This window comes from Phodopus roborovskii, unplaced genomic scaffold, assembly GCF_943737965.1.
Source record: "Phodopus roborovskii unplaced genomic scaffold, PHOROB, whole genome shotgun sequence".
NCBI lineage: Eukaryota > Metazoa > Chordata > Mammalia > Rodentia > Cricetidae > Phodopus > Phodopus roborovskii.
This window is the reverse complement of record NW_026126410.1, coordinates 22,088,522-22,101,248: the sequence shown is the minus strand read 5'-3', so window position 1 is coordinate 22,101,248 and position 12,727 is coordinate 22,088,522. Positions and strand designations below refer to the sequence as shown.

The window sequence follows — 12,727 nt, the reverse complement described above, 5'->3', positions numbered from 1 at the left end:
AAAAAAAAAAAAAAAAGAAAAAAAATGGGGCATGATTTCATTTGCATACAGGCAAAGGGTCAATAAGATATAGAGACTGTTGTAAACAATTTAGCTGGTGTCCTGGAATGTATTCTTTCAAAAAAGTGCTATGCTTGGACCATCCTAAGAAAATGAAAGAGGAGTGTAAAGGCGTAGCAATCAGTTTTTTTTTTTCAAAGCAATTTTCATGGCATTTTCAACATATCTGTCATTTTTTTGTGCTAAGTCATTTTGACTGTTTCATAGCTCTGTCATATGCAAAATCTATTGTAGAGGCTATACCTGTTGGCACCATCCCACCATCCCTCAAGAATGGTAAACAGTGTGCTTTCATTTCATTGAGTGTGCGTGCGCGCACACACACACACACACTATATGTATGTATATGTATATACATATAGTGTGTGTGTGTGTATACATACCTACATACATATATATGCAAAGAGCAAGTCTACAAATCACAGGAAACAAGATTGTTTTGTTCTGGAGATCAGCTGTTGAAAAGAGGCAAGTGTTGAACGCGAGCATGAAAAGGAGTGAAGTAGTGTTAATTAACCCACATCCTGTAGCTTTTGCTAGCAGGCCACATTATTCCATGACTCTGTAGTGTTACCTGAAGAAAAATCACATTTTAGCCAATCGTTCCATAAGTCTAGCTATCAATGAAAGGAGTGCATGAAGCATGTAGGATCCAGGTAATCCAGCCTGCCCAGTTGGAGTCTGCAGTTGCTTGAGGCTGCAGCAAAGCTGGCTAGATCTTTCTCAGATTGATTCTGTTCAAGTGATGGAGGAGCCTTCTTGGCTGATTCCCCAAACAAAGCTGTGTTCTGAACTTGTGAATCTGGCACTAACACCAGGATGTCATCATCTGTAACCCCAGACACCTTGGCATACTCCTTACTGGTTTCAGGAACCCCGGGCTTCTCTGCCTGGTCATTTTCTTTCTGTTTGGGGAACAACGATAATACTCCATTTTTGTTGACTTTGTGAATCTCCACATAATCTGGGGGTTTAGCATAGACAATGGGGGCGTTCTCCTGGAGCAGGGGCTGTGATGTGTTTTGTTTAGTTTCGGAATGGAAACTTTTCTTCTCTTGCCCAGCTACCTTTTCCTCTTCAGTCTCAAGGGTTTTAGAATATTTTAGAACATTTTTTCCTGCTTTGTCCAGAAAAGAGGTGAGTGTATCTACAGGACCTCCTGCTAGCTTGCACACATCAGCAATGCTGTGATAAGGAGATCTGGTCATGTGCTGGCCAGGCAGTAAAGGCCATGTTGAAGATTTGGATACATCTGCATGAAAATAGGGGATGCTGCATTGGGCATCCTGGGTGGGAGGGAGATTTGCTTCAGGATTCTCTGGCTTCTCAATGATATCAGGAATGTGAAAAGCAGGGGGGTAGACCTGGGGCTCCTCACACTTTTCAGACAAAAGAGAATGGCTGTCATAGCTTCCATGACCAGAGTCATTGTCTGGATCTAGGTGTGTGGGTTTCACACCTTGACCCGGGTACTCTTTGGAATGGGATGGCATTAGCTGCACGTCCTCACTGTCATCCACTTCTAAAAACTCCACCAGCAAGTCCTCAGAGTCAGAAGTGGGGGGGAAGTCTTGACATCCTAAGGCAGTCAGGAGTTCTTCAGACTTGCCCTTCTATTGAAACACAGACACAAGGAGAGATGGCTGTTAGCTTCAGCACATGCCACACGTGGCATCACAGCTGAGTGGTATCTGAGCAGAGTAAAGGGGCTTTGCTCCTGGGGCTGCAGCATGGTGTATCTTGCTTAGTCTTGGAATGAAAGCTTTCCACATCTTACTGCTCAGCAGAAGGCTCTGTGAGCAGTCTCACAGTATCCCACCCCCGTAGACTGCAGACATATGTGTGTCACATCATGTATAAGCACCTTCTGAGTACTATCCACCAAATACTTTTCTTTATGTCTTCCAAAATTTTTTTTTTGTCTCTCATAGTGGTTATGAACTTAATGGGCAAGTACTATACTACTCAATGTATGATAAACATAACTGAAATAAAAATGTCTTGTGAAAAATTTGAAGTTGTAGTGTTTGTGTGTATACCTGACACTGGTACTCACTGGCAGAGTAGTTCTGAGATGTGGTGGATGGCCTCTTAGCCTCCTCCACCACCTTCTGGAGCAATCGTGGTGATAGTGTCTCTGGCTTTTCCTACCACTCCCTTTCCTTCTTATGTTCCTCTTCTTACTATTTCCTTTCCCTTCCCTTTCCCTCCCTTCCATTCCCCTCCCTTTCCCTTCCCTTCTTCTTCCCTTCCCTTTTCCTCCCTTCTATTCCCTTCCCCTTCCTTCTCTTCCCCTCCTTTCCCTTCCCCTCCCTTCCCCTCCCTTCCCTTCTTCCCTTCCTTTCCATTATTCTTCCCTTCCCTTCCCTTCCCTTCTCCTCCCTTCTCTTCCCCTCCTTTCCCTTCCCCTTCCTTCCCCTCCCTTCCCTTCTTCCCTCCCTTTCCATTATTCTTCCCTTCCCTTCCCTTCTTCTCTTGCCTTTCTCTTCTGATTCCATTCTTTTCTATTTTTTTTTATTTCTTTCATTTCCTTCCTCCTTATCTCTCTTTCTCCTATTCCACATCATCCCTCTCTACACCTATTTCTCTCTTTCTCCTTCCAGTCCTTTTTTTTTTTTTTTTTTAAACTTTCCCTCTTCTCCCTAGTCCTCTCTCTGACTTAGGTCATGTGCCTAAGCCTTGGCTTTTATCCCTTATCAGATAGATATGATTTTGGATAGGTGGCTCTTCTTTCTGGACCAGAGCTTGTCCAGTTTTATAATGGGAGTAATACCACTTATCTTCAAAGGTCCTTTGAAGATTAGAGATAATGTAAGAAAGAGTATAAAAAGTGTAACTCTAAAGTAGCCATTTATCACAGGTTTCTGTGGCTGGCTGGTTGAGCTGTAAGACAGACACTAGGTAACTTGCTTGGCTGAGGGATTCCTGTTGGTTTTTTATAAAGTCCAATACTAGACTGAAGAGTGGGTAAGACCCCTGGACCAGGAGCCCAAACTTCTTAGCTCTAGTCCTTGGTGTAATAGCTACACTCAAAGTGATTTTGAAAGACAAGTCAAATTCACTTTTTACCTTCTTATAAGTTTAAATTCACGACAATCACATCAACTGGCATTTACTTTTATATACAGCTGATTGCTTTTCTATACATCACTTTTAAGGTCTGATTGAAACTATACATTAAAAGAAATGATTTAATTCTGTCTCAAATCAGTCTAGTGCTTTGGAAAACACCAGCCCATAGAGTACTGATCCATTGATGGTTCAAATGGAGTATGGGGACAATGGAAAATCCTCCCACAGTGGCTTAGGTAAAGAACAATCAAGTAGAACCTTGGTCTCATGTGGAGATAGTGGTAGTGAGTTAAAATACCTGCTCTCTTTCTAAACTCATTATTTGAACAAGATGGTCTTCTCCGTCTTCAAGAGCAGCCCCGGGCAATGTACCATGCCTCACCATGAGTTTGGGTGTTTCTTGGCTTTCTCTCTTTGCACTCTGACTTTTAGAATATGATGGTTAACACGCTCACCCAAAACACTTTCTTCTGGAAGGGGATGATCAACAGGGCCAGGTTGGATTGATGAGGATTGAGTGGGCTTGTGTAAACTTAATTATCACATATCATTCCCTGCTTCTGGTGCTTACCTCCAGCAGATGAGTATCAAATCCTTTTATTTTGGGGCCAGGAACTGGTGGAAAGATGCAGGTCATCATGCTATAAAATAATTTGTGAGAGTGGATAAATGACTCACAGTTCATTGTAATATTTGAAAGAGATCCCACCCCCAATTCCTAAATAAATGGTGCATTGGCTATAAGAGGAGGGCTTCTATGGCTGTATTAAAGTAGCAGTAAATGACAGAACTAATTTTAGAGACACCTTTGATAGCTAATTTTGAACACTAATTTCAAGATATTGGATTATTTGCTCCATTTGGTTCTTTCAATGTTAGCTGCTTTTTGCTAGATTACCACAATTTTATAGCTCTAAGTCCCTATTTTATGGAAAGAACACTGGATTCAATAATTATATTTTAATACTATTTTTAAAAAGCACTGATAAAAGATTAATTGTTTTGTATGAGAAAAAAGTATTAGCACTAATGGATAAATAAGGTGTTTGGGCTGCCTGATGATTTCCATCATGTTTGTATTGTGCTTTTTGTTTTTATTCCCAATAACAATTAACAATGACCCAGATAAGAGCTGAGAGACAGTGTAGTACCTATAGCCCTTCAAAGCTACTGCCCAGACCATAATCAAACAGATGACAGCAGAGAGAATGGCCACAATGATCCACACGGTTGTATTTTTCAAGGTGAAGTCTAAAAAAAAAAAAAAAAAAAAGCCAGAGAGCTTTGATTACATATAACATCATTGTTAAAACCAACTAGCCAACCAATATACCACATGAACACTTGGACTCAATCTTTCTTCTTTCTACTTGTATTTCTTTACTTGTGAAGCAATCCGTCAATAGTAGGTAGATAAAATAAGACAGAATGAATGACCAGTGAGTCCTTGGAGGACATTACAGACTTACCTGTAACATTATTCTAAGACTCTTCCAAATGTTTTTGTTAGATTAAGAGATGATAATCACATTTCTAACCAACTTTTTTAGATAAGGCTCAAGATAGTTTCTATATTAATAGCCATTACATACAACTTTATTATTAATAATATTTATAAATATAGGGAAACAACAGGCCAGAACACTCACCATTGGGTATTTCAATGGAGTTCTCTTGGCCCCATCTACTCCAGTATCCATGGTCTGGTTTGCAGCGGGTCTGGACAAAGTATTTTTGTCCTGGATATAAGTCAAAAACTTTAAAGTGTGTTTGCTGCCCTGTAAAATGGGTCTAAGGAAGAACAAGGAAAACAGAAGTCACCTCTGACTCTTGTTATGTGGAAAGAGATTTTTCCTTTATATTTTAAGTTATTGAGGGGTTAGCAAGACATATCTGTGCTTAGAGGATGCCCTGTTTTCATTATTCTATCATTTCCTTCTTCTTCTTAAAATTCTTTCATAAAAATTTAAAAGTTTTTCCATGTGTTCATTTGGAACTCTATTTCAGAAAGATAATCCCTTCCAACTTCCCACTTTACTTAGTGAAAGACAGAATTCTTGCTAACAAATTAATACATACATATGAGATGATAAAATTATTAGTTTACAAATTCCAATGAAATAATTGATTTAAGGGATTACTAGTCAGTGTAAAAACTACTAGTGTAAGAAATCCAAGTCTTTATGTATGCTGAAGTGATTGTGTACAAAGAAAATGTTATTTAGCAATGGAGACATTAGGTTTCTACATCACTAACTAGGACTCAGATTTTTAGTATCATTTATAATAGTGCAGCCAGATGGCTCACACCTCCTGATGATGATAATGATTCAACCTGAATATAATTAAGTCCTTAAATCTAAAGTCTGGTTGCAGATAGTACAGAGGCAAAGATACTAGCTAAGTGAAGATTGTGGGACATCCTTGTGAAAAAGTAGCTTTCTCTTCTCACTACATTAAAACTGTCTTGAATTAGACTTTGGTTTGGAAAAGCCACTAGTTAATGATATTTTTGAAGAAATGGAGATAGGGAGGATTAAAATATAAACTAATTACTATATTTTATTTAGGGATTTTAATTACCTTTTAAAAATGTGTGATCCAATGACTTAGACTCTGTTTGCAAATGTTCTGTTTTCAACAGAGACATATATTAAGATAGTTAAGGGTAGAATACCATAATGCCTATAATTGTGGCATCATCATTTTACACTGAAGTAATACAAAGTATTTCCTTAAGAACATCGACAATGGACATATTAAACTGACTCTTCTTCCAGCCTCAGTATAGTTTATGTTCTTCTGGAGGTCTGAGATATACTTTGAAAGGTAAATTGGGAACCTAAGGGGAACATGTCCAGTACAAGGAGTTGTCTTTGTGGGAATCATGACTATGAACATCCTTCAATCTCAGTAGAAGGGAGAAGGCATTTCCTTGGCTAGGAGGGCTATGTCTGCAAGGCAATGTCCACATGGTAGGCAACTAATTGGGGAAATGATTTACTCTGTTGTAAGAGGTTTATCCTTGCCAAAGGATATCGTTCCTCCAATAAACTTCTGTTTGACTCACCTCCCACTCATCTGCTTCTTCAGACTTCAATCGAATTTCATATTCCATTGTAAACCACCCAGTTTTTACATCGGTTATGGTGGGTGGGGACCATTTTATCCACAGATACATTTTTTTGTCTTTTAGCTGTTTCACTTCTAGAGTCAGGTTCCGAGGAGGCTCTGGCTCAACTGTCGATATAAAAGCCATTTTTAGTTTCCCTCATAGCTTGGACCTTCTTTTTGGTCGTACTGTTTCCTATCATGGCTTGCATTTTCCATCAGTCCATTTTCCCCACTGTATTATAAGTTCCTAGAGGACATGATAAATACCTTCTTACTCTTAGTATGTGATCAATCATGTTTGTACTTGAAGACGGGTTTTCAACAGTAACAAAAAATAAGCCCCTGAGACTGTGTTAGCTGTATTCTCCACTTTCTACTAGCCAGATTCATATACATAGTCACATTTTCCCCCTAGTGGCAATGGCCATGTGATAATAACTGGGATGGGTGTTTCAAGTTGAAGTTGGTATAGGAGATTATTGAGAAAGGAATTTGAAATCATTTATTTCCCTTAGTTGGGAGGAACCATCTCCTTGAAAGTCTGCACATCTTTTTATGCATCAGCCATTCATATTTACAACTTTGCAGATAACACATTTACAGATTTTTGCCTTCAGTTTATTAACTATATTCTCCATTCAGAATATACATCACTCCCTGTGGAGAGTAGAATTCACTCTGCCAGATAATAAATGGTTAGCATGTGTCTAGAACTTGAATTTTTGACAGTGTCCGTGTGAGTAATACTCAAACAGCTTGTTGTTTCATTCATTCACCAAAATGTTTACTGAATTCCCACTAGCAAAATCTTAACATTTCTTGAATACATACTGCATGCCATGAGTTAAAATAATACTCTAACAAGGAATCATCATTTAGCTCCCTCCCAAAATGTCAAGACCTGTATTATTGTGCCTCTTTGGTAGAAGAGAAACCAAAAGAGGGACAATTACTGGTCTAATATCACATATTCAGTAATGTTTGTGATTTGGAACCTGGAAGCAGCTTTTATTTTGAAACAAGTTTAAATTGTGTTTCCCCCTTAGACTGTAGCTAGAATTAGCTAATGTGTATGTTACATTCTGAATGAACAAATGCCATGAATTACACAGCTTAATATGATTTTTAAATGATGATTTATGTCATATGTATTTTACTTTAATTAGAAAATAATCAAAGGAGTCATTAATTATCAGATTCCTCCAACTATGGGCCATAAGATTACTTCCCTGAGATGTATAAATACCTAGTGGTTTGGGTTGCTCAGTTGTAGATGTGACATCTGTATCAACTCCCTCTCCCCAGGGCTCTTGAAACATCATGGAAAGGACCCAGAAAGAATGTAATAGCTGGAAGTTGGGCAAGATTGCTGTGAAATGCTGTCTTTTGGATACAACATGGCTGTTGCACATATGAATTCATAGCTGCTATGACTACCTGTGAAGGATCTGTTAAAACTTCTAGCATTGAGGAGGGGGAGGGGTTCCTGAGCTTCATCTTTAGCTGAAGAGCAACTAGCAGTTGACAGAGGCAGATGGAGGCAGAAAAGTCACTTTTCTTTGGGGTGTGGCTATTACAGGTTGCCCATGCCTCACTGGATGGCCCCATATAGCCAGCACTAATTGGACTTGGTGCATCATTAAAAACAAAACAAACAAAAATGAGGCGAGGACATGAAGTTGGGATGGAGATGAGTGAGTATTGCAGGGGCTCGGCCTGCTTTCTGTTGTTGAGTGGTAATAGCTAAATTGGGAAGATGAGTAATTTTAAACCTTATTAGCTTCTTTATTATATATTATCTAAAATAAATAATAGACTTCATTCTCCTCATCCTGTCTATTCTCCTAGGAGTCTACTTATTGTCTGAGGTTAACTGCAAAGGACATTGTGGCTGTGTCCAATGCCTCACTACATAATGCCGGGCACGTAAAGGAACTCTCTCGCATCTATTGCTCTATTTTTATGAGTGCCTTCTCCAAACAATATAGAAGTAACAGTAACCTCCAGTCAGTTACTACTTACTTTCTATTGTTATTATTACTTTTATTGTATTTTGGGGATACTTGAACCTAGTGTTAGTATTCAGGCATCTGTACTGACCTGCCCTTGGGGTTTTGACAAGATACACCCTCAGCTGCTGCCACTAAGACTGTCTCCCATGCACATTCACTATGTTCCCCTTTAAAAGGACCCTGTCCACTTTTTATCTCTCTCTCTTTGTCTGTTCCTCTCTCTCTCTACCTGTCTTTCTGTCCCCCCACCTCTCTTTTCTCTTCAGCTGCTCCTGTCCCCAGAGGCTGTCCTGTCCCTCCTCTCCCTTTTCCCCATCCCCTTTCCCCTAATTAAAATAGCTTCCACATGAACTTCATCTCATGGCATCTTTCTCTCTTGTTCCACTTTTTAATTTACAATGCCTAGGGCTTTTTATTTAAACTAAGCAGGATTTCATAATCAAACTATATTCCCATCATCCCCACCAGTCTTTGACATTATCTCAAATTATAATGTAGTAGATATAATATTGTGGAGAGTTGAGTTCAGTCCAAGTATCTGGAATAATTCCTGTGGATTCAGAACAGGAAGATCCTTTTAAAGAGTATCCCTGTCTTCCACAAGGAGAAAGAAAAGACATTTGGAGTTTTTGGTATGGCTCAGTAAGAGAGTGATTGCCTTTATATCTTTCTCTGGGTTTCATCTCCAGCACACCCCCACCAAAAAGAAAAGGAATTTGAGTTGGCCGGTGATAAAGGCAACATGGTTGCAGGGACAGGGCAGAGAGAATAGATGATAAAGGAGGCACACCAAACACTCACACTGGATATAAGATACTAGGATTAGAGTTGAGGGAAAATATGAGAACACAAAGATCCCGAGTATTAATTTTGCTGTCCAGAGTCAACACTGTTGATGTGAAATGCTCCCCCAACAAAGATACTGTGAGCTTGCTCACCTTTCTTACCTGGGATCCACCCATATGCCAGGAAAGCCAAAACTGAGTATATAATATAATAGTAACAAATTCCTCACCCACTTCCATTTCCCTCACCTATGTAAGTCACATCCACATACAGTGGATCCGATGCACTGCTTCCCATCTGGTTAGTGGCGTTTACTGTGATGATGTATATTTTCCATATGGAAGTATACTGCTTGCTGAAGAAACAGGAGTTGGGGCCACTGGTTTTGTAGTCTGGACATTCATGGGTAGTTTTCTCTCTGCAACAAGTAATGCATTAAGGGTGAATAAGAAAGCAAGAGTCTTGTTTGTGTCCTTAATAGATTAACAGTACTGGATTTGGGGGATAAGGTACTTTAAATACAAGAATGAAAGCAGAAAAAGTGTCCCTGTGGCTCTGTGCTCTACCCAGTATAGCTGGGAGCCACAGAAAGAAGTATGCTGGAAGAAGGGGTGGAAAGATTAGCATCTCAATTCTCTGCTGCTCACTAACCCTTCTTTCCTGCAGGTGTTTCTATGAAGTTTGTGGTTACCAGCGGCCAAGGCATACTCATTCCAATGATACCACCACTGAGTTACCTTAGGCATTTGGGACTTTCATTATCACACATACATATTATGGGAACATTCATAATGTGGTACTGGTCACACAAGCATGTTGAGCTACATTTAAATAAAAGGATTTAGGAGAAGACACACGATGTCAGTATAATTTAGATGGTTGTCAAGTGAACAACAGAGTGAAATGCCCTTGACAGGAGATATTTCAGCCCCTCACGGCTCATTAAGTTGCTTATATTTTAAGTCTCAACTCCATTCACATCACACAGTTGGTGGAGGCTGCTTCAATTCTGTGTTTTTTAAATATTTATGCCAAGTCTCTTTGGATCCCATATGGAAGATCAGTTTTGTGTACAAGCAGTCCTTGGAAAGCGGAACTGCTGTCTCCATCAGTAATACACATTTCATTTTTAGGTCCAAGGTACAGAAGTGTACTTTTTTGCCAAACTAAGATTTCTATAGCTCATTTAAGACTTCTAGGAGAGTGTCATTGTGATTTTATCAAAATTATCATCTGGAGATGATCTTGTTTTGCCCTCATGGTGATGTTACATTTAATTATGCCCTTCAGGAGATCCTTGAATTGTATTCCTTTGCTGTGTTTGAGATAGGGGTTCTCCATGAAGCTCAGGCTGGCTTTGAACTTGTGATATTCCTGCCTCAGCCTCTAGAATGCTGGGAGTACAGATGTGCTCTAGAACAGCAATTTGCTTTAAAAAATCCTCCAGTTCTTTTCCTTAAAGTTTATTTTCTTGGGCAGGAAACACATTTTAAAACCTAACATACTATGACTGCCAGGGATCACGCAGTTTATATAATTGTGTTATGTAGCAACAGTAGTGTATTAACAAACAAACAAACAAAAAAACAAACAAAAACCCAAAAAACAAAAAACAAACAAACAAAAACCTCACAACTACAAATGTCCTGTGATGTATGGATGAGCAGCTAAGAATAGCCAATCCATAGGAAATGGTCACTTGGGCTGTAATCTAAGTTTGTTATAGACATTTGGAAACTTGGCTAATGTTATAATGCTACTGGGCCAATGTGCATTTGAAGATTGACTTTGTAAAAACCTTTTAAGGAACAAGATGGGCTAGGGAGATTTGAGTCCTTTCCTGATGGTATGAGCCTTATTGATATAAATCCAAGAAAGCAGAGTATTTATAATAAGAACTAATATACCTTGGGCATGAAGAGTGTGAGCACTCTGGTGGGGTTTGGTAGGACAGAAAAGAGCTTTTTACCCTTCTTTGCTGTAAGTCAGTGAGTAATTAGTAGGAAGTCCTCCATCTGTCCCAGGGTTCCACCAGCAGGTGAACGTCTCCTTGTCAGGAGAGCGACATTTGTGGATCTCAGGTTTTCCAGGTGGTGATTGTCCTAGAACAAATATAGCCATGAGGCATTAGAGTGAGTATTGAGGTCCCTTCAACTGCTTCACTGAGCTGCTAGAAATAGGTAGATTATTGGCACCCTGGCCAGTGAGGAGGTCGTGGTTCAGAAAGGCCACTGCATCAGCATCCAACTACACTCTGCTCCGCTAGTGTTAGCAGGACACTTAGATGATGCTGGGTGGTGGTGTATGCTTGCATTTTGAGATGGAGATAACAACTTTTGTGAGGACCATTGACAAAAATTTTGATGACGAGTGAGGCTGAGGGGAGAGAAATGGATGTACATGGAGACTGTAGCTAGACATTCTTCCCACAGAATCTAGAAAACATTGGTGTTACCATCAAAAATATTCTTCTCCACTGACAAATGACCTGTGTGTACACAGTCAGTGCATTGCTAGGTGGCATGTCCCATCTCTGCTCATGAACCTTTACTTTTCTGGCATTCCCACAGCATTAACTCTATCTCCGTCTTTATCTGCATCATTTAATGGCCCTTTATCTGGGTGTCCCTGGGTTACTTCTTCCCTCCTTTGTCTTTTCCTTTTTTGCTTTGTCCTTTACCTTGATTCTGTATAGCCTTGGCCTAGTGATCTAGTTTTTAAAAGATATATTTTTATTAATTCTTTGAAACTTCTATGTATGCATACAATATATTTTAAATATATTCAGTCCCCTTCTTTCCCTAACTTTTCTTAGATCTATCTCTAGCCCTTATCCCTACAAACTCTCTCTTTCTCTAGTACACACACACACACACACACACACACACACACACACACACACACAAACAGTGTGCATGAGCATGAGGGAGAGACAGACAGAGACAGGGAAAGAGAGACAGAGAGTCTGATCTATACTTTTTATAAACTTATGAGTGTAACACTACCTACTGCAGTCTTGCTGATATACCAGGGCCTATAAAATTAAGGAAAATTGATCCTTAAGATCCCCCAGAAGCTGCCTATAGTGTTTCAGTTGGGGATGGGAACTCAGAAGCCCTTCCCTTCTCCATGTTAGACTGTTGATTGGCTTGATCTTGTGCCATCTGCACACAACCTCAGCTACTGTAAAATTATGAGTGTAGTGGTCCTGCCATGCTCAGAAGCCACTGTTTCATATCAGTCTTCCTCAACTTCTGCCTTTCACAGTCTTTTCATCTTATCTCCCAAAATGGTGCCTGAACCTTGTGTGTGTGTGTGTGTGTGTGTGTGTGTGTGTGTGTGTGTGTGTGTGTGTGTGTGTGTGTGTGGTCTAATACAGATGTTCTATTTGTGGCTAAGTACTCTACAGTCTAATGGTCCAGTTTTACTATCTTCTAATTCTTCATTTTGCTACTTTTAGAATTTTGATTTTAGTCTCTTTTTGTGTTTACACCACACCCTCTCTTTCTTTGGTCCCCCCTCCTGATTCTTTTTTATGAGTAGTTCTGTGGATCTTTATGAAGCAGTCAGCATGGTAAGAGGTAGGATAGGGGGTAGTTCCACTCTGAGTGCGGAGCTCTCACGGTTAGATGAGAGATATTCCCACTGTCAGCACAATAAGTGAGAAGGTCTTCAGGAGGTGA

General features: G+C 39.7%; 1 protein-coding gene across 6 annotated transcripts in view; it reads right to left on the bottom strand.

Annotated features, from left to right (window-relative positions):
- Window positions 1-494: 494 nt before the first annotated feature.
- The window catches only part of Prlr (prolactin receptor), a 156,110-nt gene continuing 143,877 nt past the window's right edge, over window positions 495-12,727 (bottom strand). For all 6 annotated transcript variants that reach the window (XM_051182541.1, XM_051182539.1, XM_051182540.1 and 3 more), the window contains exons 4-10: window positions 11,014-11,146; window positions 9,293-9,462; window positions 6,203-6,372; window positions 4,782-4,923; window positions 4,284-4,383; window positions 3,704-3,773; window positions 495-1,673 (exon numbers count right to left, since the gene is read on the bottom strand). In XM_051182541.1, coding sequence (XP_051038498.1) covers window positions 681-1,673; window positions 3,704-3,773; window positions 4,284-4,383; window positions 4,782-4,923; window positions 6,203-6,372; window positions 9,293-9,462; window positions 11,014-11,146 — 1,778 coding nt within the window. In that variant the 3' untranslated portion in view covers window positions 495-680. The remainder of the gene's footprint in view (window positions 1,674-3,703; window positions 3,774-4,283; window positions 4,384-4,781; window positions 4,924-6,202; window positions 6,373-9,292; window positions 9,463-11,013; window positions 11,147-12,727) is intronic.